This window comes from Haliotis asinina, chromosome 8 (genome assembly GCF_037392515.1).
Source record: "Haliotis asinina isolate JCU_RB_2024 chromosome 8, JCU_Hal_asi_v2, whole genome shotgun sequence".
Classification (NCBI taxonomy): domain Eukaryota; kingdom Metazoa; phylum Mollusca; class Gastropoda; order Lepetellida; family Haliotidae; genus Haliotis; species Haliotis asinina.
Window position 1 is genome coordinate 3,384,825 of NC_090287.1, and position 26,910 is coordinate 3,411,734.

The 26,910-nt window shown below is 41.5% G+C and overlaps 2 protein-coding genes across 2 annotated transcripts in view; one reads left to right on the forward strand and one right to left on the reverse strand.

Moving 5' to 3' along the window:
- The first annotated feature begins 346 nt into the window (after positions 1-346).
- On the forward strand, positions 347-16,947 carry LOC137294284 (cyclin-K-like). The gene is made up of 9 exons (XM_067825290.1): positions 347-436; positions 2,173-2,311; positions 4,527-4,608; positions 4,809-4,940; positions 7,305-7,410; positions 7,517-7,574; positions 7,705-7,880; positions 9,709-9,848; positions 14,436-16,947. Exons 2-9 carry the CDS (start codon positions 2,175-2,177, stop codon positions 15,207-15,209), a joined length of 1,605 nt encoding a protein of 534 aa, XP_067681391.1. The 5' UTR covers positions 347-436; positions 2,173-2,174; the 3' UTR covers positions 15,210-16,947.
- A 2,212-nt stretch (positions 16,948-19,159) lies between these two features.
- LOC137294651 (probable G-protein coupled receptor CG31760) overlaps positions 19,160-26,910 on the reverse strand; it is a 61,399-nt gene continuing 53,648 nt past the window's right edge. Inside the window, exon 14 of the mRNA XM_067825712.1 lies at positions 19,160-21,801. Within this exon, the coding sequence (XP_067681813.1) occupies positions 21,733-21,801 (69 nt within the window). The 3' untranslated portion in view covers positions 19,160-21,732. The remainder of the gene's footprint in view (positions 21,802-26,910) is intronic.

The window sequence follows — 26,910 nt, forward strand, 5'->3', positions numbered from 1 at the left end:
CGACCTACCCAAAGCAATTCTAATTTGTTGATTCAACTCGTTACTACTATTTATGTTGCCAACTGTTGGAAATGAAGTATACTGATAAACCAGGTGAAATAAACTGGAGTTCTAAAGATTTCACTCTCTGTTAGGTGAAATCATTTTCAGTAATTGCTGTCATTTGCAACTTTTGGTAATTTCTGGTTTTGCTCGATAGTAGCTTGTTTTGTCAAATTATATTATCTCATCTCTTGTTAGACATATTTTGTGGTGACACATGTTGAATAATCGTCATTCTAGATCATCCATACTGATAAACGATAAACTAGTCATCCACATGTCTGACCGGCACGTTTACGACATAGGAACAGATTTCTGGTAGCCAAGGGAGCTAACTCGTCCTCTCGTTCGAAATCTGCGTTTTGTTACATTTGTCAAGATTTCAGAGACTTCCGTAAGTATTTCTCCCTTCACGAAAGTTCTGTATGTGAATATTTGTCCGAAAACAACACGTTTATCTCATGTAGTGTTCTCGATTGGACGAAAACAAGACCTAATCACTCAAAGGCAATTTAGGACACTGCTACTGCCAGATACGACCGCCGGTGGAAGTCCCACGTACGATAATAATAATATCCACATGTCACTATCATTATTCAGCGAGGGTATCTCTTCAATAAGTGAGGGTTGATTTTCAGTAGCAGCCGGATGATCATTCATTGTTGAAAAAAGACCCGGCAAGAGTTCCTCACGTTCCCCCATCCCAAATAACCATGATAACATTTATTAATAAATTCATTTCGCTATAAATATAGCTCATGACACCACTTCAGCTATATTATTGGCAACAAGGATATGCAGACGACGTAGTTCAGATGGAGTGGGAAGGGTCATATGTGAAACGTAAAAGTTAAAACAGGTGTTTCATGGATGGGGTCAGATAGATTCCATATTTTAAAATTAATATCCGGGTGTGATGGGTTTTCGATCGGATAACGATAAAATATTTTGTGAATGAAAAATAAATACAATTTTTTAAATTCGTTCAGCCTATATTTCATAAACTGTTATATTCCCATGCATATCACACATTTTCTATCATTAAGCCGCCACTGCTATTGAAAGAATCTCAAAGTTTCGCTGGACGTGACGTCATGTGCTTTCGACCCTTTTATATTTTTAGCAATGTTGTGATAGTACAACGTGCCCCTTGTATCAAAACGCGCACTATACAGTCAAACATTTCAGATTTACATAGATAATAAAGAATTTCCCTTTCTAATTTGCTCTAAAACCGTTTTAACTGTAACCTGGAACAATACACCTGCGAAAGTAGATTTCCCATGTCAGTGGTGATTACCCTATGAGATGGAAAGTCTTAGGTTTCCCCATCCAGCTACACCTTATCATCATTATTTAGAGCATAATAATTACACTGCCGGTATCTGGCCTTTTTGCGTTGATAGCCTTCAAGAGGCAAAATAATTGAAGCGGCACTAGTGTCTCCTTGGAAATGAAGTTTGCAATTCAATTCCGATTTTACGTAATCAATTTTGCCATTTTGGCATGCCACGAAAATAAATCTAGCAGCGTGGTCAAATGACTAGTAATGTGATCTTGTAAGGTAGTATGTAATCCATGCAGGCGAAACATGAATGGCATCTTTGTAGTAAAGATTTAGGATTTTTATGCATTTGATTATGAGGTAGATATTGCAGTAATGATTCCCTAGTTAAAATCAATCTTTCGTTGGTTTTTAACTGTTGTTGATGCATGAGACTTTGATTCATAGTATATGTATGTCCCACCAATAGCGGGGATCATGTTGTTGACATGCAGGGTGCTTCTCATGGATTTTCCCGCATTATCACACCATAAATGGGAATCAAAATGACCGATCGAAAACATGACGATTGGAAACGTATGACGTCGCAATAATTCTGCTGGTTAATGCTTACGGAGATTCGTTACATGTTGTCTGTTGAAAAAGATAGACAAACCACTGACATTAGGCTGTTGATTTACAATGTAAAATCACGTCTAAGAGCTGTGTCTAGCTTGCAAAACCGGAAATACTGATTTGCCTCTATACTCTCTCATTCTTGCCTATCATACACTCTAGTAACTCTTGCTGGAATGCTTTAATACGGGAGCAGTGTGTTGGTAGCTGGAGTTTTTCTGTTGTTTCAGAAATGCCTTGTTGGTATTTTGAGAAGAAAGATATCCGCAACTCAGCATCCGCGCAGCATGGCCTGGATGCCAACACTGAGGCACGGTACCGACGAGAGGGAGCACGTCTTATACTGGATGCTGGTACCAAGCTAGGACTGTATCCTTGACTTCGAAGTGCTGTGCACATGCAGTTTGATAGATCCTTTGAAATGGATGCTAGGTCCTAAGATAGTGACGTAAGAATTTGTTGTGTTTGGTAGGAACAGTGAGTGAAATCAATTTTACTTACCCAGCATGTCAAGAGGATATTACTGCTTGTGAGGGGCAACTTGCTGATACTTGTCGTGTCCATATGCCAGTGACTATTATTTTAGAAGTTATCAAGTACAATAATAATATGAGTTGTTATTTCTAATGTTATGTGCTCAGAATATTCATTTATATAAACCAGTGTTAAACTACTGATCTATCATTTTCTGTTAATCCTGTAAATGCCAAGAGAAACACATTCGACTGTCACGTGAACCCTGTGTCTGTGACTCTTTGTAACATAAAGATGTACTGACCTCCAATGAAAACGCTTAACTGATGTTGATGTGGAATAAGTAACAAAACTCAAAGGTTTAGATGCAAATCATTTTCAGTTTATGACATGGGTAACAAGCAGTGATTATGGTTTTGAAAAAGTTTGATATCAGCAAATGCGAGCAATACCAGTGTATGAAATAGCGTCTGACCGGCAGCCTGCTGCCTGCTGCCTGCTAGTTATATGCCAGACTTACTGGGCCAATGCTTTGTCAAAGGATACATATTTGACCATGCCATTGACTACGTGAAATATTCCGAAAATGATTTACAATTGTAAAGGTTTCATGTCAACAGGGGCGGCAACATTTTTTAGTTATCAGCCCTGTGGGCTTCCTGGCTTTCTTGGAGTTTCATACACTGGTGATACAGATAAGGTCAAACAAGGCCACTCCTTTAGACACTGTCAGTATCTTGTGTGTTCTCCATTTGCCCTGATACAAGTATAGAGACCATGAGGCAATGAGTCAGAGTGGCTAGCAATAAAGGCCATAGGAATATTCCTCTGTTCTTGACTGCAAGGCCAGTGTAAGATCTGTGACGTTGGTTGGTGGTGACTGATGTTGATGAACATGTCGACCCAGTTCATCCAACATATGCTCAGCTGGCCAGTCCATTACATTAACTTCAGCTTGTTGAATGAATGCTTTTGTCACCCTGGCAGATTGAAGACAGGCATTGTCATGTTGGAATGTTAGTGGACGTTGGGGGCATTGGTGATGGTGCAGCAGAGGAACCACAAAGGGCCTCAGGACTTCTTCCACATAACACAGTGCAATAAGATTACCTTTAATGACAAGCAGATCATTCCTGAAACATGTTGATGGGCCCCCAAACCATTACACTACCAGTACCACCACCAAATTCATGTGCCTGCATAACATGCCCTACGATGTCTGAAAACACTCTGTCTTCCATCCACAATGACACACAATACCATGACTTATCTGAAAAGACAAGCCTACGAAAGAAAAGTAGTAGTTGTTGCACATACTGCTGGCCGATCTGACATCATTCTTGACAGTGACAGGGTTGGAATGCAGGGCAGTGGTATGGATATCGAGAGTTCAGTTTGGCCTGTTTCAGGTGTCAAATGACTGTCAATGGGTGGATCCGTCTCCCATGGCTACCAATCATTGCTGTTCCTGTTAGCATCCTGAAGTGATTTCGAAGGTGCGCCAGTTGCATCTGTTGATCTTAACTGGTCGTCGTAACTGGAAGTCATCCTGTTTGAGGGTGGCAGGCAATGCTCCCTGTCATCTGGTGATGACTGACAAGATGGATGATGGTGGACTGGTTGACATTAACTTGATGATTAAGGCACCTAGTAACAACATAATGTGAAATACCGGCTTCAAGGAGTTTCAGAGCATGTGCATGTTGCTGCAGATTCAGTGACGGTATGTTGACTAGCTACTGAGCTGTCTTTCATGCATTATATGGAACAGACCTCACGAAGTGCACATGCGTTTTCATTGTCAGGATTGCCTTGATTTGTTTGATGAATGATAAAAAATGTGGTTTCACAACTGTTTCTGTTTCCGGAAGCATGAAGTGGATTTTAACACAAACAACTGTTCCTAATCAAGTTTTGAACATTTATTTCAAATATTCATTGCATCATTAGTACTTCTCCCTTATGTTTCAAAAAATGATCTAAAACAAAAAAAAGTTTACATGTTTTCATTGCGAGTCAGTGTGGTATTGTTTTTGAATTCTTAACTGTGTTCATGGTATGAACTGTCGTGTGTATTTTACTGAGAATGTTATCCCTTAATGATGCACAGTCGGTATGATACATGCTCAACAGGAGTGGTGTACTTTCACAGATTTTACATGTTCCACTCATTCAAGGAGTTCAACAGATATGTAAGTATTCACGTCAGATTGCACAGATAGTATGTGGCACAAAAATGACATGATTAGTATTTCTTGACTTTTCTGAATTCATTTTGCAAAGCATTATGTCTGTCTCTGTCTTATACGTCCATTGCACCTCAAACCACAAATAAATCAACATTTATACCTGAGACAGAAGATGTGTAAGGTTGTAGCTTCTTGTGTGTCAGGTGACAGCCGCATGCTGCCTGTTCCTGGCAGGGAAGGTGGAGGAGACGCCCAAGAAGTGTAAAGACATCATCCGCACCTGTCATGGCCTCCTCAGCCCCCAGGCCTTTGCTGCCTTTGGAGATAATCCCAGAGTGAGTCTTCCAGTGTCTAGATACTAGATCCCTGTAGGAGAAACGATGAACAGTCAGTGATGTAACATGTACATGAGATGGTCTGTCATCTCTTGTATTAGCTATACCACAGGCTCCCACTAATTGACTGGATTTGGCTAATTACCCTGGAATATTTTCTTTATTCGTATACAACAGAAAAACTATTGAATCTTTTTCAATTATGTCTTCTGATATGTTTAGACAACATATTAAAGTAAATAATATCCAAAAATGGTGTTTGCTGTTTGGTTAATGATATTTAGGAGTCAACTTTGTATGAATTCCAGAGTTGTAGACAGTGTGCTTCCCCTGGAGTCATGGTCCATGTTACTTGGGCATGCGCTGTTTATTTAATTTTGTGCTTGAATATATAAAATAACTCTTAATCCATTACATGTATCTGAATTCTGATGCCAAAAATGAAATCAGGGGTATCCAATTACCTTATGTGCCAAATTTTGTATAAATACACCCAAAAACAGCAAAGTTATGGAAAAATTAAGATATTTTCGACGAAAAAGTGGTCCGCGATTTTCCAGTAATTATGAACACACTTGATCCAAACCTGGACCCAGAATTTCAACACTTTAATTGCCTCTAAAATATGTATTTATGGTCCGATTTTCAAAAGGAAAAGTGATCTGAAATCATTAGAATGACAGCTATCAGACAATATTATTTGTATTCAGTTACCTGTAATATGAAAAAATCATGTGGTATAGCTACTTGTATGTGAGAAGGGTGAGAGAGAGAGAGAGAGAGAGAGAGAGAGAGAGAGAGAGAGAGAGAGAGAGAGAGAGAGAGAGAGAGAGAGAGAGAGAGAGAGAGAGAGAGAGAGAGAGAGAGAGAGAGAGAGAGAGAGAGAGAGAGAGAGAGAGAGAGATACTCTCACCATGTGTGAAATACTCTCTCCCTGTGAATGTACTGCTCTGCCCAATTGTGTCATGGCCTACCTGTGCATTAAACACTCTCCATGTATTTGTAATGCTCTCCCCATGTGTATAATGTCTTCCCCCAGCATGTAATGTCCTCCCTGTATGCATGGTATGTGTAATGCCCTCCCAGTGTGATTAATGTCCTCCCCATACATGTAATGCCCTCCCTTTGTGTGTAGTGCCACCCCAGTGTGTTTAATGCCTTCCCTGTGAGTGTAATGCCCTCCCTGTTTGTAATGTCATCCCGGTGTGTATAATGCTCTACTTTTGTATGTAATGTCATCCCTGTGCATGTAATGCCCCCTTGTGTATGTAATGCCCATCTGTGTGTATGTAATGCCCTCCCCGTGTATGTAGTGCCCTTCCCATGTATGTACTGCCCATCCATGCATGTGTAGTGCTCTCCATTAGTATGTAATGCCTCCCCAGCCCCCTACCCCCCAATCTGTGTAATGCCCTTCCTGTGTGTAATGCCCTCCCTGTGTGTGTAATGCGCATCCATGTATATTTAATGCCCTCCCTGCATGTGTAATGCTCTCCCCTTGTATGTAATGCATTCCTTGTGTGCATAATGCCTTTGCTGCATGTGTAATGCCCTCCCATTGTATATACTGCCCTTCCAGTGTGTGTAATGTCCTCCAGTGTGTTTAGTGCTCTCCCTTTGTGTGTAATGCCCTCCCTGTCTGTGTAATGCCCTTCCTGTTTGTGTAATGTCCTCCCTGTCTGTGTAATGTTCTCCCTGTCTGTGTAATGCCCTTCCAGTGTGTGTAATGTCCTCCAATGCGTTTAGTGCTGTCCCTGTGTGTGTAATGCCCTCCCTGTGTGTGTAATTTCCTCCAGTGTGTTTAATGCTCTCCCTTTGTGTATAATGTCCTTGTGAGTTTAATGCTGTCCCTGTGTGTGTAATGCCCTCCCTGTGTGTGTAATGCCCTCTTTGTGTGTGTAATGCCCTCTTTGTGTGTGTAACTGTAATGCCCTCCCTGTGTGTAATGCTCTTCCTGTGTGTAATGCCCTCCCTGCATGTGTAATGCCCTCATTGTGAGTGTAATGCCCTACCTGTGTATGTAATGTCCTCTTCGTGTGTGTAATGCCTTTCCTGTATGTAATGCTCTCTTTGTGTGTGTAATGCCCTTCCTGTGTGTAATGCTCTCTTTGTGTGTGTATTGACCTCCCTGTGTGTGTAATGCCCTTCCTGTGTGTAATGCTCTCTTTGTGTGTAATGCCCTCCATGTGTGTGTAATGCCCTGTCTTTGTGTGTAATGCTCTCCTTGTGTGTTTAATGCCCATCCTGTGTGTAATGCCCTCTCCTTGGGTATGTATGATGTTCTACTCGTGTGTGAAATACTTTCTCCATGTGGATAATTATCTGCTGGTGTGTGTAATGCTTCCCTGCTGTTTCTGTCTTCAGGAGGAAGTGATGACACAGGAAAGGATTCTGCTGCAGACCATCAAGTTTGACCTACAAGTGGAGCACCCTCACAGCTCCCTGCTGAAGTTTGCCAAAATTCTCAAAGGTGTGCTCAGCATTTCATGCAAATAAGTGTAGTCTGGGAGTATCAGGTTCCCAATCAGTGTATCAGTATGGATATCTGTATGTTGTACCTTGATCTCGTGTTCCAGGTGACAAGGACAAGGTACAGAAGATTGTACAGATGGCATGGACATTCATCAATGATAGGTAAGTTCCTTTGCTGCTTGTTTAGTACAGAGTCAAAGATACTTCTATGAAGATAATACTAGGTGTGTTTTGGTAGTTATGAGGAGGCCATTGACTGGAGACTGTAGTATTTCTATGATGTCTCCTGCAGTCTGTGTACCACGCTGTGTCTCCAGTGGGAACCAGAGATCATTGCAACATCATTGATGTACCTGGCGTCTCGCCTCCAGAAGTACGAGATCACAGACTGGGAGGGGAAAATACCTGGAAGAGATATGAAGTGGTGGGAGTTTCTCCTTGAAGATCTGTCCATGCCCTTGATGGAAGGTGAGGCACCCAAACTCATCAACTTACGCTGCTTGCCCATTCCACACTCATATAGCTTCATGTTTTGAATCCATTTAAGTATATTTACATAATTATAGTACCAATCTTTTCACAATACATTGTTACTAGTTTAGTTCTCTCGTGGTGAGATGTACAATCAGAGCTGGAAGTCATTGTTGCCGACAGACTTTTATCATCCAAAATCTGTTCCTCAGTTGATATCCCTTGTTTGAGATCATATGATATCTCCTCGGAGATATCGCTTTGACAATAGATTTTCTGCAATGCTATGATGTCATCAACTTAAAGGCGTCACAATGCTACAACATTTCTGCATTGCAAGTCAAGTGGTAGTACAGAGTCAAGAGATGTATATTTTCATTAAAAAGTAGTGAAGAATGATTTTTTATGATAAATTAAATCTCACCCTTGTGTCTACTAATATCAATTATAGGATAGGATACAGAATATATGTATAGTGCGCATATCCACACACAAGTGCATGCTCAAGGCGCTGGTATTTTTTCCCTCAATCATTGGAGGTTGATCTCAACAGCACAAGGTATTATCAATCACTGTACTTTGTCCAAGTTCACTGCACGTTGCTGTAGCCGCAGGGTGTTTGTACGGATTTGTGGCTTCTTTTAAGTGAATCGTCTTATGTACTGTACACTAGGGGTTGTGACAACACTGAAAGAGTCTGCACAGAAAGTTGACTCCAAGGTTTTTACACTCGGTCAGTGATGGACTCGATCCCAACACCTCAACCTCGCTAGATCACTAGCCTGGCGCCTTAGCCATTTCTCCTACCATTTCAACAGTTGTTGATAAAGTAAATATATCCTCAGTAAGCCTCGGATATTTATCAACTTGTGTTGATATAATTGTTATCAGCAGACTCTTGCCTGAGATTCTCTATTTAGCAAATATGAGTACAAGTTGGGCTTGTAGTTTAGTCAATCACCGTTTGAGCATGTCATGCTTTGATTACATGCCAAGCATGTTCCATTCCGCTGTGACTGACCAGTAACTAGATCTCTGTGGTATGTTTGTGGTATTATGCCAAAATATATTCTGCCCTCAGTTAATAAACTTTTTACTTATTGTTTCTCATGGAATCTTGGGATCTTCAAAAGTTAAGGATTGTAACCTTGCTTCCAAACTGCACTTTGTGTATTGTTCCATGAATCATTATTTATTGAACGGACCAAAGCTCACTAGAATGTATATGGAGGGTCCCTCTTGTTTATGGAAGAGTTACATAACCATCTTGATGCAAACTAGATGACAGATATTGCATGTATGTGTAGCATATGACATTGCTGCAGTCTTGCTGAAGAAACTGTCACTCTACTTGTTATGGAGTAGCATGCCCTCACCCAGTCAAGATCTGGGGCCGGTTTCATGAAGCTCTCATAAGCTTAAGATCTCATAAGTTCCCTCGTAGCATCCCTACCACCTATGCTGTAATATATGAGGGGCTAATGCTGTGAGAAAAGTTATAGGATCTTACTCTTAGGCTTACGAGAGTTTTGTGAAATGGGGCCCTGGGTCAGAAGTGGTCTTCAGTTACCTGTAATAGTTATAAGAGGCAACTAATGGGATCGAGTGCTGACACTTTCTAGTTTGTTTTATGCATGTATCCCAACTGCATAAATCGATGCTCATGATGTTAATCAGTGTATTGTCTGGTGCTTGCAGAATTGACACTCTGTGCTCACATATATGAAATGTTGTGAAGTTTGGTATTACACAAACACCAACAGAATTTGAGTGGACTAATACTTGCTAGATCTGTTTTTGAAAAACTTGATGTTTGTTCCTCCAGATCTGTGTCATCAAGTGTTGGACCTGTACTCTCAGCAGAACAAGGACAGTCTACAGAAGGGGGAGTCCCCACCACCAAGCCCACCCAAGATGGGAGCTCCAACCCCTCCCTCTCCTGCAGTTGCAAATCGAAAGAGAACAGTAAGTTGACACCACATGCTATATCTCCCACTACACTGTTTTTCGCACCCATTCTGTAACGACTCAAGTCATGAAATATTACATTCATTAATAGGTGTTAGACCAAGGACATTTGGAGGTGTTTGAGCATTTTGAAAAGGGCTTGTTATCAATATTGACATAATATGGAAATGGATCATTGTTAACTAAACATTGATCAATTATTGATAGATGTGTAAGAAGTAACTTTGAGCAAAAAATACCAAAAATGTCTGAAAATATTTTTTATGTATGGTTTGGCATGCATTATTACCAAACCAACATCCTGAACATACTTTAGAAGCAGGCCAAGAATAATATAATTTGTATATGGTGTGAGAAAGTTTAAACTTTTGTCTGTCACAAAACATAGTGTAAGATATTATGAATAATCGTTAAGCATCCTATCAATGATATGTTATATTACCAAGGATTCCAGTTAGCCCTAATGTTGATTATACTGTGATATATTGGGCTCAACTGATTATTTCCTATGACAAAGATTTGATGTGATGTTGCCCACAAATTGTTTCACTGTAACAATATTGTGGTGTGCTAGTGCGTTTTAAGAAAGAAATCATGTATGTAAGGTTGAGTCTGTTGATTAATGATATATACTGATGAAAATTTCAGATGTATTTTGATTCTTTTTAACATGTCTTAAACATCTTTCAACACAAACTTTTCCTTAGCCAGATTGATAATCTGTTGATTCTGACAATCTGATGTAACAAATCTTAAATTTTTCCTTATCCTGACTGATGCTTAGTTGCTTATCTCCCCCTCCCTGCGAAGATGGTGGAACACCTGGAATCCCTCAAACAACCATCTCTACGTAGACGAATCTCTCCAAGGATGAGGTGCTCATCTAGAGTCTGGAGGAAGGAAGATTGAGCTCTTCAAATCAGTCAATTGGAGATGAAAGCGGTGATTCATGCTATCCATCACTGGTTGACAGTACTGAGAGACAGGCGGTTGATGATTCACACAGACAACTCCACAGTGGCCTTTTACATAAACAAACAAGGTCAATGGGTCAATGAGATCTCCATCTCTTTTACACGTGACTTTTCTACTCTTCGACATAGTTGACAATCTGAATCTCCTCATAAAAGCATGTCACATACCACAAGCTTGCAACATCATGGCAGATGCCTTATCTCGTCCTCCTCGTCCATCACCAACAGAGTGGATGCTTCATCGGGAGGCATTTGATATAATCAGCCAGACATTCGGATTTCCACAAATAGACTTATTTGCAACAAGTTCAACAAACAAACAACCACTGTTGTGTCACCGGTACCAGATCCATTAGCCTGGATTCCTTGGGAAGGATTAAACGCTTTCGCGTTTCCCCCTCCAGTGCTTTTACCAAAGGTCATCAAGAAAATCAAAGAGACAAAACTGTTACAACTGATTTTGGTTGCGCCTTACTGGCCAACGAGATATTGGTTCCCAATACTCATAGAAGAAATGGGACTGCCAGCTCTACAATTACCAGATTGGAAGAATCTTCTCGTCCATCCACACACCAAACAGGTGCACGGCAATTCATCTGCCTTCCGACTTCATGTATGGACCGTATTAAAGCCTGTTTAACACACAGAGGATAATCTGCGAGGGCAGCAAAAGCAGTCACCCTAGCTTTACGGAAATCCACTCGTACCTTATATGATGACAAGTGGAAACGGTTTGAGACATATGCGAGGAAGAAAGGATTCACAGCTATGAAGGCTACTCATCCTCAAATAGTGGATTATCTATGTCATTTATGACATTCAGAGGTCTGAAAGGTCCTACATTATCTACATACTTGGCGTCCCTCAGCTTGGTTATCACCATGAAAACAGGAATCAAGTTGACGAAAGTACCTGAGCTACTTGCCCTATTACGTTCCTTCTTCTTGGAAGACCAACAATGCAGCTTTAGGACTCCAGCTTGGGATTTAAACGTTGTGCTCCAACATCTCACAAGTGATGTGGATGAGCTGCTAGACTGGACTTCATTTGAACTGCTGACACAGACGACTTCTGCTTGCCTTGGCTACAGTGGCACAAATGTCAGAAATTCATGCTGTAGACTTCAATTGCATGAGATCTGAAGTCGTCAAGAGACGGTACATCTTGGTTTAAGATGGGATTTTATTGCGAAAAATCAACTGCCAGGTCAACTGGATAGACAATCCCACATACCGGCATAATCCTCAGTCCTAGAGCCTCTTGCTACTCAAGACCTATCATTATGCCCAGTCAGAGCGCAAAGATATATCTCACACGTACCAAGTCTAGAAGACAACGTTTCAAGCGCCTATTTATCCCTATATTTAGTGAGACACTTATTGAAGTATCTCGCAATACTATTTCAGTGTTGGTAAGAGCTGTTATAGTGAGGACCTACAAAGCTGCAGGACTAGAACCTCAGCGAGCCTCCAGCCCACATGAAGTTAGAGCATTGGCCTCTACACTAGCTTTGCATGGAAATTGCTCGCTATCAACTATAATGGAGGGCTGCTTCTGGAGATCAAACATGGTGTTTGCCAATCATTATCTACGAGTCTAACCACAAAGGATTGCCTGGCGTTCATAAGTTTGGGCCTCTTGTTGTTGCGCAGCAACTAACGGTTCCTCAAAGGCGCTGAGTTTACTTACCCATTTATCATATGACTTGTGGAGACCAAGACGTTCTGCAGAATATAATGGTTGAGAATCTATGCGCACATCTCGAACGGACTAGCATGAGTGATTATGACCCTGCACTCATAATGGAGATACTTGTACATGAAGAAGGGTCGTAACTAGACTTGACATTCGGTTGCATTAGATTCTAGCAGGATGCTAGTTAATCTAGATATCATCACATTCCAGTCAACGAAGCCTTCTTAAGAAGACAAGTTCAAATGGATGTGATCCACCTGGAAAATTACAGATGAATATTTGAAGAACAGGGCTGAGGGGGGAATATCAGACGTATTTGACAGCCAGCAAAATCCAGTACCGTCTGACCCACCGCCATTTACGTTGGATTCTGTAAACAAGCATGAGTCAGGATAAGGAAAAATATGTAATTTTCTGAATAAAATTAATATTTTATACTTTTCTTGACTCCTGACGTAAGCCCTCCCAGCTGCCTCTCTCAGGCATGCTGAATTCTTGTATTTTTATGTTGGGCGTTATTGTTAGGAGAGCGTGACAAGCATGTTGGGTCATGTGACCTTTTTTGTGGGAAAGGGAGGCTTCCGGTGGGTGAGTATTTTACGTCTGCTTCTTTTAGAAGGGAACTTCAAGGGATTCCAGTTGTTCAACTACCTTCGCAGGGAGGAGATAAGCAATTAAGCAGGAGTCAGGATAAGTCTAAAATATCAATTGTATTGAGAAAATTACAGTTAATTTGTCTTGTTTTACACTTAATGCAACCTTTTCAGGTTTAGCCCTTTTATACTAGTGAGCAGGTCCCCTAAATAACTGAAGTAATTACAGCAAATTTGAAAGATTTGCACCTCAGATGTAAACAAGCGCAGCCCGCTTGCTGAACAAATACCCGTCTCGGTGAGTATTGCTTTTAGTTCCTACTATTTCACTTTTATAAGTATCCATCTTTGACCACCCCTTTGAATGTATTTAGCTATGAGGTGTTGGCAGGGCTATAGATTACTGTTTTAGGAAAAGATCATCACTGCAGAAGAGTGTCATATGTCATGCCCCCTGGAAGTTGTTTACATCTGAACATCGGAAGTTACACCAATGATTAGGAACAAGTGTGTGTGAAATGATAACAAATAATTGAAATGCAAATGTTTTCCATGCATATACTGTTTGCTATTCACCAACTAGATAAGATAAATTCTTCATCCAGTTATTGTGAGAACATACAGCGAAAAGTAAGGGGTTGCCACATGCCATGGCTTCTTATGTTCAGATGTAAACAAATTCCAGGGGCATGACTTATATACTCTTCTAACCACATTCAACAGTGGTGGTCAAAAATGGATAATTATAAAAATGAAATAGTAGGAACTATAAACAAAACTCACTGAGATGGATGCTCCTTCCAGTGACGCTATGTTTTGATGTGTGAGTTCCCAAATGCGACCGACAAATCACGGATTGGAGACGAGAAATCTCCCAAGATGGCCGAGTGTGTTTCGTGTATTACGGACAATGCTTCCAGTAGGGCCATGTGTTTATGTTATTACCGCCAAACTACCGATATCACTGCAATTGGCTGCTTTTGTTTACATCTGAGATGCAATTCCTTCAAATTTGCTGTGATTCCATGTTACTTTTGGGGGCCGGATGAGAGTAGTTTGTGATCTAGACTGCTTGTCAGACTCAGTGGGTTAGATCTCTGACTGCATGTCTTGAGTTACATCACTATGAAGATGCAAGTTCGAATTCCACATATGACTCAACCACAAATTGTTCCAGAATATGTTCTTTTCTGAGTGCAAACTTAAGTATTGCATAAATTGGATTTGATCACTTTCTGAAGGCATTGTTTATTCATGTTTAGTCATGTAAGATCATTTGATGTGTTTAACTGCCTTTAATCTCTTTCTGTTTTTTTTCTCAGAGCTCTCCAAATGATTCAAAGAAATCAAGAAAAGAGGTTCCTGAAAAGAAGAGCATGAATGGTACCCAAAAATCAGCTCCCCCTCCACCAACAACTGCCGTGACAACGGCAGTGCCCACTAGTGGTATCTCCTCTTACAACCCTTATGTTGACCGCAGCATGTACTCCTCATCCTTCATGTCCCAGGAAGGGAGCCAGGCAATCCAGCCGCTAATATCAGGCACCCCTTCCACGTCTGCACAATATCCCACCTACCCCCCAGGTCAGACTCAGCCTGCTGCTGCTGCTGCTGCTGCACCCCCTGCCCACTATCCTGTCCCAGGCTACCCACAGGCAGGCTACCCACCTGCTGCGACATATGCTCAGACAGCTAACCCCCAGTACACTGCAACCTCAACTACTGCAGCACCCAGACCACCCTACAATACAGCCTTTCCCCCTAACTACCCTCCCCCAACAGGTTACCCAGCCTCCACCCACCCTCCTCCAACTCAACCCTACCCTGCCCCTGCCTACCCTTACCCCCCACAGTATGGTTCACAACCACCCCCACATGGCACAGCAGCACCCCCAGTAGGTTACCCCCCAGCTGGTGCCCCACCTCCTGGGGCTCCTCCAGGTGCCCCACCAGGATTCCCACCAGGTGCTAGATTCCCACCCCCACCTCAGGGAGGACCACACCCAGTGCCACCCGGACCCCCTGGGGCTAAGTCTCAAAAGAGGAACCCTAGCATGGTGTCTGGTATAACAACAGTGAGGATAACAGGACGATGACCTTATTGCTTTGCTGTAGCATGTTTTATCTGATGAGTATGTACACATCAGAATGGATGAAACAATATATTATCATGCAATGTGAGCTGGGTTCTTGAACAGGGACAAGACAGTTTTTCCACCTGTGTACTGTGTTTATGGTGGGAAGGTCATCTTCATCACAGACCGAAGTGTTCACCGATGCATGGTCAGCTGGAGTTGGTAGTGGGAATACATTTCAGAAACAGGTTCGATTGTGATCATTTCATCCTCTTCAGTTTAATTGATTTGAAGTTATTTATTCAATGAATATAACTCCATGAACGCTGATGAAAATACGAAGGCCTAGACTTTTTAATCTTTTGGAGCTAAGATAGTCGTAAGCTAATGTTAATGTATGGCATTAACAACTATCTTGTCTGTGAGAGAGGAAAGAAAATCAAGGCCCTTGGCTTCCAATACCTCCATAGACTAGCTGTGTCACTGTGGCATGCTCCTGTCTTGTGAACTTGCTGGATGTTATTGCTACTGGAATATGTGCTCAGTGCTCAATATTGTTTTAAGTTTCTCAGGACCATTCCTGTACTTTTTGGTTGTAAAAGTTGTACAGATTTTAAACATAAAACATAATGAGCTTTTTGCAGAAATCAAACACATGTCTTGATGTAAGTGAAACACCGTTGAAAGGAGCTGACTCTCATGCTGTTAGGAATAACAGGAAGGAAAGGCAGGTCTTCTCTAGAGTAGTATTGCTGAACATCAAAAGACATGCAGCCTTTTTGGTCAAGTCTTTAAATAGAAGACATTAGCGTTAGCACTTACTTTTATGAGATTTCATTTTTTCAAAACTTTCATTTCTTTTGCTCTTCAGTATATGTTACTGTTATGTGAACTTCATTCATGACCTGTTCTCTTGTTCTGACTTAGTATGTATCACCAGCATGACAGACCTGGCTGGGACAAGACTGACTGTTATGGTGTGAATTAGAGGCATGCCACAGGTCCTGGTGTAATGGCTGTATGAGCACATTAAACAGTCTGATGGAATATGATAAATAGAATTTTAATGTGACCATCACAATAAAATGTTACATTATTTAATACCTCAGCTGAACTTTGATATATCAGGGGAGTAATTACCATAGTCATATTTACATGTAAGCACTTTCATCATTAGATAATTTCAGTGTTTCTTGTCAATGGCAGCCTTAAAGTGCACTTGAAAAGAATTTGATCTATATTTTGAACTGATTTTTTCTAGAAGTATGTGAAAATGGATATTGTTTGTGAGAAATACTAGGAACTGGTTTTTGTCAACTAAGGTGGAGGGGTGACATTGTATCCTTGATGTTACAGAGGTGGGTTGTCATGCTGAACTCAAATCTTTGATTTTTTACACAACATTTCTGGTGTCTACTGCCACTAAAAGAGGCATTAACACAAACACTCACTCACAGAAGAGGATTTTCACTAGACACTGTACTAGCGCCATGCTATGACCTTGTGTTGGAGGAATGTGTTATTACTGTTGGCAAGGTTGTGTATCATTGCTGCAATGTTAATATGTTGTTCTGTGAACTTCAATTTGTAACAAGCAGAGGAGAGACAGGGGGATTTAGGGTGATTTGTACGTTATGTGTTGATTTTATCAACCTTGCATATCTGGAAACTGTGTACATGTCGAATGAGATTTGCTGAACATGAGCAAGTAGGAACTTATCAAATATTGTGATATGTGAAATAAATGCATTTATCTGGATATTTTTAGTTTAACTATTGTGCTTTTTACAGAAATTGTTGAGTAGCTTTAAACAAACTGGGTGGGGTGAAAACAGCAACTGAGGATTGAATAGCTACAATGTTTGTTGATAAACAGACTGATTTCCATAAAACTGTGTTGGCATGGAGTTGTCATGACGGAAACATGTAACTGTGGTTTCATGATCTGTCAGTGGGTATGGAAAAGGTTGGAGCTTGATCTTCTGTTTTGTAGTGGCATGCAATGTACTCCTGTCTTCGTAACTACAGGAATTTCTTATTCACATGTACCCAAGTAGTACTTGTTTTGTGGTTTGTCCGAAGTCCTATGGAATCTTACATGTCTGTTTAAAAACAGTGTGGCGCACAACTGATCTACGTTACTATCTAAGTGGATTCTACAGCCCCTTGTGTATATGACATGCTGCAATATCTGTTGTTTCCAAGATTCAAGACCGCCTAGTGGTATAGCGGTTAGAGCGTATGCCCCTGTTGGATCCACGTCCATGTCATGCAAAAGACATTGGAATATGGTACTTGTTGATCCCTGCCGGGCTCTCGGCATTAATGGGTACAACAAGGACTGGCCGGCACGATGGGGTACTCATGCGGCACGGTATCTCAGTGAGCTAGTACTATTAAACGGCTAGTACAAGCAGTCAGACATAATCACACATCTTCCTCCTTAAATGAGCGAAATATTCTCAAGTACAATGGAAGTTGTCTAAACCGGCACTGATCGAGACTGAAGAAATCGATTTATCTTTTTGGCAACTATGTTTAAATGCAGGATTAATTGGTGACAGTACACAACTGGCCGACTTCTTCCCGCACACCGGATTAGACAGCGCTGATTTCCGTGTAAACACATATTCGGGAGCGTCATTTCATTTTGAGATCCGGAATTGACATCTGCTGGATTGCAGAGATTTTAAATGATAATAAACATACAAGTCACAGACGGTTCCAATTCTCCTTGCCACTAAGGTGCAAAAAGGCTTGAGAGTGGCAATTATCGTTTTAATGTTGATACTGCAATAATATTCTGAAGCACCTCACTAACCTATATTTTTAAACGTTCAATATGCTCTTCGTACAAACAAACGAGTTGTCTTCATGGAACACAAACTGTTAGCCACAAACCAGGATGCTCGTTTTTACATCCGCAGTGGAACGCCTGTTATGATTAATGTATTTGCGGTTACTGAAGGGCCTTCACTTAGGACTGATTCAACACAGAATATTAGGACCACTCAACCGCAGTCTATCACTGCTGTTGATGACAGAGTCAAACAAGAAAACGCGCTGTGTGCATGCCGTTTCCTGCACAATTCCAAGTTTGTTCCAGGCACTTTGATTGTATTATAAATCAGTGCGTCTCGCGTTTCACTACTTCCAATCGAAACTGAGTGTCGAGACGTGCTTTCTCACCCTTGAATGTAATATCCGATGGTGTTTGCCGATGTAGGATGAGGCGGAAAGACTGTGTACTGAAATAACTTGTCCTATAATGTCAAAGTAAATATACGGAACTGAGCAGTACGCCACTTCAAGGGTCTTCCTCACGGGATGTTTGACTTACTACCTGAATGCGACCTCGAATACTGTTTCCTGTAGGTATGTTCTACAGTCAATGAATATGCGTTACAGCTTTTCCGATAATTCAAGAGCAGGTATTGTGTGGAAAATCGTAGAGTTATCAATGGCTCCTAGTTGGTATACGTTAGGTAGTTAGAATTCTTCAGTAAGAAAAATAATCATGCCTAAACCGCGCAGTGCCTATGTACATCCTATTGTGACAAATGTGGTGCACAGACTTCCTTCCATAGCTTCAGTGTTGTATGATAGACTCAGGAGTCGCCCAATCAGGTTAGATCCATGCGCGAAAGGACTTCCGTGGAAAGAGACATGCTTTACTACACTATGTAACTGAGGATGTTTTACTGTTTATGTTTTAGCGATGGCATAGGGCATTGCTTATGCTGTTAACCATTGGTTTATCTCGTCCTAAATTGTAAATGGGCAAGCTGTCGCGATGCAGTTGTAATGAAGCCGTAATGCCTCAGGTGTTACGTTTAATATAACACTCAACAGGATGCCATGGCAACTATTTGTATGTCACTTGTAAATCAGCAGTCAGGTTCTTGGGGTCGAAGTTTCAAACTTTCTGAACGCTACTCATGTCTACATCTCAAGGTAATAACACCTGGCCATTAACTGACAAACAAAATACTTTATTAGTCAACAACTGTTGGCATACATTCGTACATAACGATCACCAGTATTTACATGCACTGTACACTGAGCCCTTGGCGGTGAATAGAGACACTGTAGCAAACCTGGGACATGTGACAGTATAGCCGGCTTCAGTACAGGTGTCACTGCCATATATATGAAAGCATCTGTGTCATCAACGTCATGCACAGCATCACGCAGAAGGCAGAGGCGGCGATGAAAGACAAGTGTTCCTATAACGGCCAGTACTAGCCGACATAGCAGCCGTTCAGTCTTAAATAATAATAATCAGTAATCTTCTATAATCGGAATTTGATCATTATTACTCTGGATAACCCAAACTGACCGTCAGGCGCTAGTATGTAACCGTCATATGACCCTATGCAACCAGGTACCCATTTTCTGCTGAATGAACAGAGGCAACTTTTTAACAAACTTGCCAAAGATGAGACCTCAGGTATCACATGTGCTTCGTTGTAGGGCAGGACTGAAGTCCTAGAAACTCTCAGGAGTCAAGTTGCCAAACACGGTCACTCTTCCATTAAAAGGTGTATTGTGCATCAACTATGTTAGAATATATACGCTGGACTCATGCTTGTTGTAGATTCGGTTGGAACTGCGTTGGAACTGAACATAAGGAAAGTCGGATTCAACCCATGAGAGGTAGTTTTCTATGTTAGTGACAGAGAGATTTGACGCAGATTCCACATAGAATCGATGGTGCCTTACGGTAGACTAGACTAACGAGGTGTTTGGAAGACTTGAACCAATTTGGCTAGGACTACTATTTCTCTTGAACTATGCCACCATTGCTTCACGTCACAAAACCCGAGACTGGATACAGGACCTTTACCCACATGACTGCAATACCCGCTAAATGATGTAGGATGCGATGGTCCCACACGAAGAGATCAGTGTGAGACAGTGACTGACGCTTGTTCCCTGTCAAGAATCAATTGCTTGAAGCAGGATCTACGAGATTCCATATAAATACCGAACGTAACTGAATACTGCTGCTGATCAAATATTGTGTCACCAACATCCATCTTGGCAATGGGAGATTCACTACACTTGTCATACTTTCTCTCTTTGTGCTACTGCTTCTGTCGAAGGTTTACTGCATGCCATTCCGTATATGACCCGTTGTATTTCATCACTACTCTCTGAGGATGATCACAGTACATGCGTTCTTTCCAAAGCAAAAAGAAAAATGCAAATCAGGTCAAATGATACACCTACTTTGACTTTGTGTGTGTTGATAATTAACTCATGAGAAATACATAGAATTAACATTTAACTTTAGAAGTGATATGTACAAAGTAAATCTTTCAATGAAATGATAACCCCTGTGCCGACACACTCACATCCTATACAGTGGACGGAATGTTTTCACACACAGAAAAAGACATCACGAGATGCACAGTGAAGAACAGACTCTCTACGTGTCGCCTTCTTCCGCCAGTTAGATGTGTCTCAGCTCAGTTAGGTGAAACATCTAGCGAAGACTGGCATGTCTACTGAGCCTTTATCATAACCGGTAGATTGTCTCACATCTTAAAACCCGAGGTACCTGCTACTGACTTGTATCAGCCCACCTATGACTCTCAGTTTTGTTGTCCTGCTGCAGACCTGGGTAACAACAGTCAATGTCGTATTAAAACTTTCATTAATGTTATAGTACACTTTCTAAACTGACGAAACACAAACCTATCTGCACGTCCGTACTTTCACTTGCTCTAAATGTTGCCTATTTTCAGAAACACATCAACAGGAAAAAGGTATATTACGTTGCTTCGTTACGCCCGAGTTGACGACCACGTACGAGTACATAGTGGTTGAACTACTTAAATCAATCCCGCTAAGCCGTCCCATTACTAGTCTCCTCACTGATGTCGGAGGGAAGTGTAACAACAGACCACGTCACTGAACTATAGCTCCCATTGGCAAATGTTGCTTCTGGGTTTCTAAACGGATAGAGCTACTACCAACAGGCGTGACCTGCAGTGGCGGAGTAAGGGGGATCTGTGATCTACCGCGATACGGGGGAGTGATATGCAGCTTTTAACTACTGTCATACGAGGAAGATATCAATTTCACCAACTGTGACGGTACAGGCTTCAACAACAGACTTGTTTCCAGAAACAAAGGTTTACTGTTGGTGGTCACAGTGACATTAAACCAATATTATGTTAGGTAAAGCACATTTTCCCACACTACATTAAAATAATTACCGTGACTACCTATGGATGGAGTACTTGAGGGTTCTACCCCATCCCGATCCCCCTCAAACCCTCGCCGTCCATCACCAGTCTCCCTTCACCCACCCCAGCCGGCGCACTCTTTAACGCCTCTTTAGCGTCACGTTGCTTCCGTCAGTGGCTTTAACCAGGGTCCGAGGACAGGCTAAAGGAGCTGTGTTTGACAGTGTGTATCGAGGTTGTCAGGGGGATGTCGATGGGTCATGATATCTGACCACAAGCTGAGACGACCTTGAAGAAACCCGTCGCCTGTGTTTTGTCAAGGATGACGATTCAAACACGACCTCCGACTGTTACAAGGGAACTACCTTCGCAGATTTCTTTGATCCACTGACGCTCTTTTTGGACTGTGAAGATTCTTCCTGCAATGGATGATCAAGTACGAGCATCATACAATGAATACATTCATTATGAGCGGCGCAATAGAACGTACAACGGAACGTTTTACTGTGAAAGAGACAGTGGCCATGTGATACATGCGTGGGAGTGGGGGTGGGGATGGTGGGCTATAGGGAGAGGTGGCTGGAAGAAATTGCAGCTAATTGGATTTATCCCTTAAAAGTGAGTATGCAGATGGAAAGAAATATCGCAACACCTACACCTTTGGTGTAGATTGATTTAGATATTCACGGACAACGAGCTCCGACTATCATCACCAGATGCAAGAGATGTTGGTTGCTACCCATCGACTATCAGTTGACTGGCCAGAAATCATCGGCGAATAAAGGACCGTCAGCGTTGTCGACCAGGTGTGACAACTTCATTAAGGATACTGTCAAAAATCACAAGATTTGACTAGTTCATGTGAAGTGGTGCTTTGAAAACATGGTAGTTTCCACATCGTCGTTTCTCGAACAGACCAGTTTGAAATCGCCTACATTTTCCTCGGGTGAAAAAGACCTATCAGACGCCCGTCCACAAGTCCACAAAGCAGGACTTGGTGTCAGAGTGGACGTCACATGGACAGCCTCCACTGCTCTCACGGAAGTCGACTTCTTTTTTTTCAAGACTAACTGCCGAACTCGCGTTTGGCACCACAGAAACACTACCATATACGGCACTGAATATCCCGGAGCAAGCACCGTTTGGTACCACAGAAACACTACCATATACGGCACTGAATATCCTGGAGCAAGCACCGTTTGGTACCACAGAGACACTACCATATACGGCACTGAATATCCTATAGAGCAAGCACCGTTTGGCGATGGTTTATTGGTGGTGTTGATGTGCCTCTCACGTGACTGTAAACGGGACTTTGTGACGACAATAAATTTGACGGCACGTCTCTAACACCCTAGTCAGGGTTGTTGTACCACATTACGATGACCATCCTCTGAACACTAAGGCAGTCTTCACTGACGACAATGCACATATCACTGGTGACTTTTTTCGACAGGAACTCAACATTTGCCCACCAGGATATCAGTCCCATGGTGGATGTAGGCTTCACAGAATACGCCCTAGCTATAACCTTTGGAGTCAAGGAAGTAACATGCCTGCTGCGCTGAATAAACTACAGTTTTCCGTTCCTTTTGCATTTAGATTTGCCATTTGATTATTTCTTGAAGGGCAGTTTTTCCAGATAGTAGTTTAAGGTGAGGTTAAGATACGCTTCCTTTCCATGGTACTATGATATTAAGAAAAGTATAGAGTGCTGCGATACCTGTTTTCCGTATATATATTTCGCTGGACCTGTTCTATTCCATGGTATATATGTTGTGTGACAAAATATTAGATTTTGTGGCTCCTCCAGGAAACTCTTGGATGCTTTGATGCATTGCCCGGGAAGTTGATCTTGTAAAAATGATCACTGTTTCTTTGGAAGAACCACAGAAAGTTTACGGTGGGTGCATGGGAACATTAGATTGACATGACAACATAGGACGGATTGGATGAGGCAGATTTCGAGAGAGACATGTACTTCGACATAAATGAAATAAAATGGGATGGGATACGAGATGAGCATACATTTAGTAAAACAATAGGCACTGCTGGGTACAAGTTGAAATAATTATGTACTTTTAGTTAGGGTTGATTTATTTTTAGATATTAACATGCATTTCAAAGCGGAAGAGGATGACCGGGCGAATTCCGATACAGGCGTGCATTTCAACATGGATGACCTGGTGGGAGGAAGGCGCTAGGGATCCAGTTGTGCAGATATGATACTTGACACACCAGAACATTGACATATACAGGCTACGCGAGGAGCAGTATACTTCATACATACAGGTATAAACACTACGCATGTGACACCTCCTTTGGTTTTACATATTCTTCAAAGAAATATTTCAATGCGTTTTGGACGATTGTAACGTATTAATATTTAACAAAGCCAACCCTGACAACGCCCAAATGGAATATATGCTTGACAATGAAGAAACAGTGAGACAAAGCATGAACATATAAAAGGTCATGCATGTGTAAACATTCTAAAAAATGAGTATAGGCGCAGAGTCACTAAAAGGAAATATGAAATATACACGTTAGGTCATGAAACGTTCGTTGCAGGAGAGAATAGGAGAAATTGTAAATTCAGCAAATACACAAGTGCGCCGAAATGCATTAAGCACCAAGAAATATCAGAAGAACTTTTCCAAAATGTCAGCTCAAACGTTCAATTAATGTTTAGTAATTTAACATAACAACAACAGCTATAAAGAATAATATGAAGTCGCCCTCCATAAAACGTGTCATGTATTCGTGTTTGTACTTTCAAGAATTTCAAACGGCAACCACACTAGTTGAACTGAGTGTCATCCGCCGTTGTATCTGTGAAAAACGATTGGTCTTTGGGGTTTGCAAGCAAGGAGAGATCTATTCCTCATGGTGACGTAACTCTTATAAATCCTAATCGGAATCACTACGTCCACCACACTAATTTATAAATTGTGTTTGTGTGCTATTATACTCACACATATTTGAGCTAAGTATATTTTATTTTGCAAAAGTCACTATTTGCCAAAACTATCTCCTAGCCTTTCCGAAACCGGCGAGATAAGATGACGCCAAACTTGCCACAGTCTGCGCAGAGTTTATATGAGCCTCTGTCTGTCAGACTGCAAGCCTGGCATGACCATGCTGCCTGAATCAGTGGCTCTGTTGTTCACAGTCCGACGTGCACACAAACACACAAACACACAAACACGTTCATTGTCTGCTGCCAGAAATGAGGATCATAAGATGGTCAAAGAGGATCAGCCCTGCTCATCTATTTTCAAAACTTTAATCATGTCCTTCTTTCTTGTCCTACCAGATTATAAAATCGCGATTCTCTGTGGTTAAAGGCATATTTATAAATCAACATTCTACATGGTAGAACATCTGTTTCTCGAGAGATGATAGTAAAGTCTGGTATTGAACAAAACCCAATTCATTTCCTCGTAACTGAGGATGTCAGGAGTCAGCTTTAACCAGGAAAGCAATTGTATCACGGGGAAGGTCAGACATGCGGGTCAACTTGATTGTGGCAAGACAAAAGAATAGAAACAGAATCTATATCTCACTGTTAAAGTGTACATTGACTGCCGACGTCATTAGGACTCGAGGGAAGATGTAAGTGGACAGTAGAGGACATTGTAACGTACGTCTCTTATCCAGTCAATTGTGAGACCAAGCAAGACATTCAAACATCAGTGAAATGCTCCTGAGTGTAACTAACGTCCACTGTCTCCATCTCACACATAACTGTAGCATACAGCGCCTGGAAATTCCTGGTAAATGACCGCAGTCCGTGAAATATAATAGTCATGTCGTACCAGAGACTGACGTCATGAGCAACATCCTACTACGCAAAGATGCGACAACGCACGTTCAGCCATGACAATAAGTCAGGCTATCTAATGCGTAAAGACGGTGAGTTATTCTCACACCCTGATGAGGAATGGGACTTTACTATCCATGAAGATAACCCTTGTACTCCAGCTTTTCTGCCACTGAGGATAACCCTTGTATTCTAGTTTTACTACCCATGACGTACACCTTGCATCTCCAGCTCCACTTCCCATAAAGATAACCCTTGTATTCTAGTTTTACTATCCATGACGTACACCTTGCATCTCCAGCTCCACTTCCCATAAGGATAACCCTTGTATTCTAGTTTTACTATCCATGACGTACACCTTGCATCTCCAGCTCCACTTCCCATAAGGATAACCCTTTTATTCTAGTTTTACTATCCATGACGTACACCTTGCATCTCCAGCTCCACTTCCCATAAGGATAACCCGTGTATTCTAGTTTTACTATCCATGACGTACACCTTGCATCTCCAGCTCCACTTCCCATAAGGATAACCCTTGTATTCTAGTTTTACTATCCATGACGTACACCTTGCATCTTCAGCTCCACTTCCCATAAGGATAACCCTTGTATTCTAGTTTTACTATCCATGACGTACACCTTGCATCTCCAGCTCCACTTCCCATAAGGATAACCCTTTTATTCTAGTTTTACTACCCATGACGTACACCTTGCATCTCCAGCTCCACTTCCCATAAGGATAACCCTTGTATTCCACATCTGTCAACTATTGTTATTAATACTCCACTGGTTTGTTTACGCTACGTTCCTCAATGACCCAGAAATACATAGGCCGCCTTGATGACCTAGCTTAACCACAGTAAAGCAACACGGCGAGAGTTCGGATTATATCGACCAAACGGAAAGTCTGATATCCTACAGCCTTGGGTCATGAGCTCTGTATATCATTTTAATATCAGGAAAGGTTGGTTTCAGTTGACTTCCGGTCATAGGCATGACTATAGACACGCCTTGTGTATTTGCAGGCAATTGAAAAACACTGAGTACTCAAACGCTTGAAGCATGACACAAGTCAGTGGACTTCAATCCCGAAAGGTAGCTGTTTTAGTTGCGCTGGATCAGAGATAAGCCAGGAACGATTCTAAGAGGTAACTGTATGAGAACAAATGAAGGTGGAGGCGGAATATTAGAAAGCCATCATAGAAACTACGTCAGTCCTGTGTAAGGGAACATGAAAGGAAGAGGACAAAGTTATACCAACGGAAAAAAATTACTGTGCTTCGCATAAAATTTAATAAAGAATATGTATGAAATTATACAATGCACATGTATCTCTCAACACATTTCATCTACGAAAGTCTTTGACTTAAAGGCCCCCTGACCTACAATGTGGGTGGTTTACATAATGCCCCAAATGTTACATAACGATTTGAATAACATCTACAGTGCTACACCTTTCTATAATCCACGTCTACGTGATATAGGTATGCTAAAGGCGGTAATGCCTACATAACTGAAAGATCATCCACAGATCAAAAACAAAATGCTATCTCCATGGAGACCTTATCGACTTCATGGCAACACTCAAGATTTGCCTCCGGGCCGGTGGCCCACTTGTGAGCTCATGCCATCAAGACAAACGTGTCTGTTGGTGCCGAATAGATACCAAACCGACAGATCACATCATCGGAGAGTTCTTCAATAGA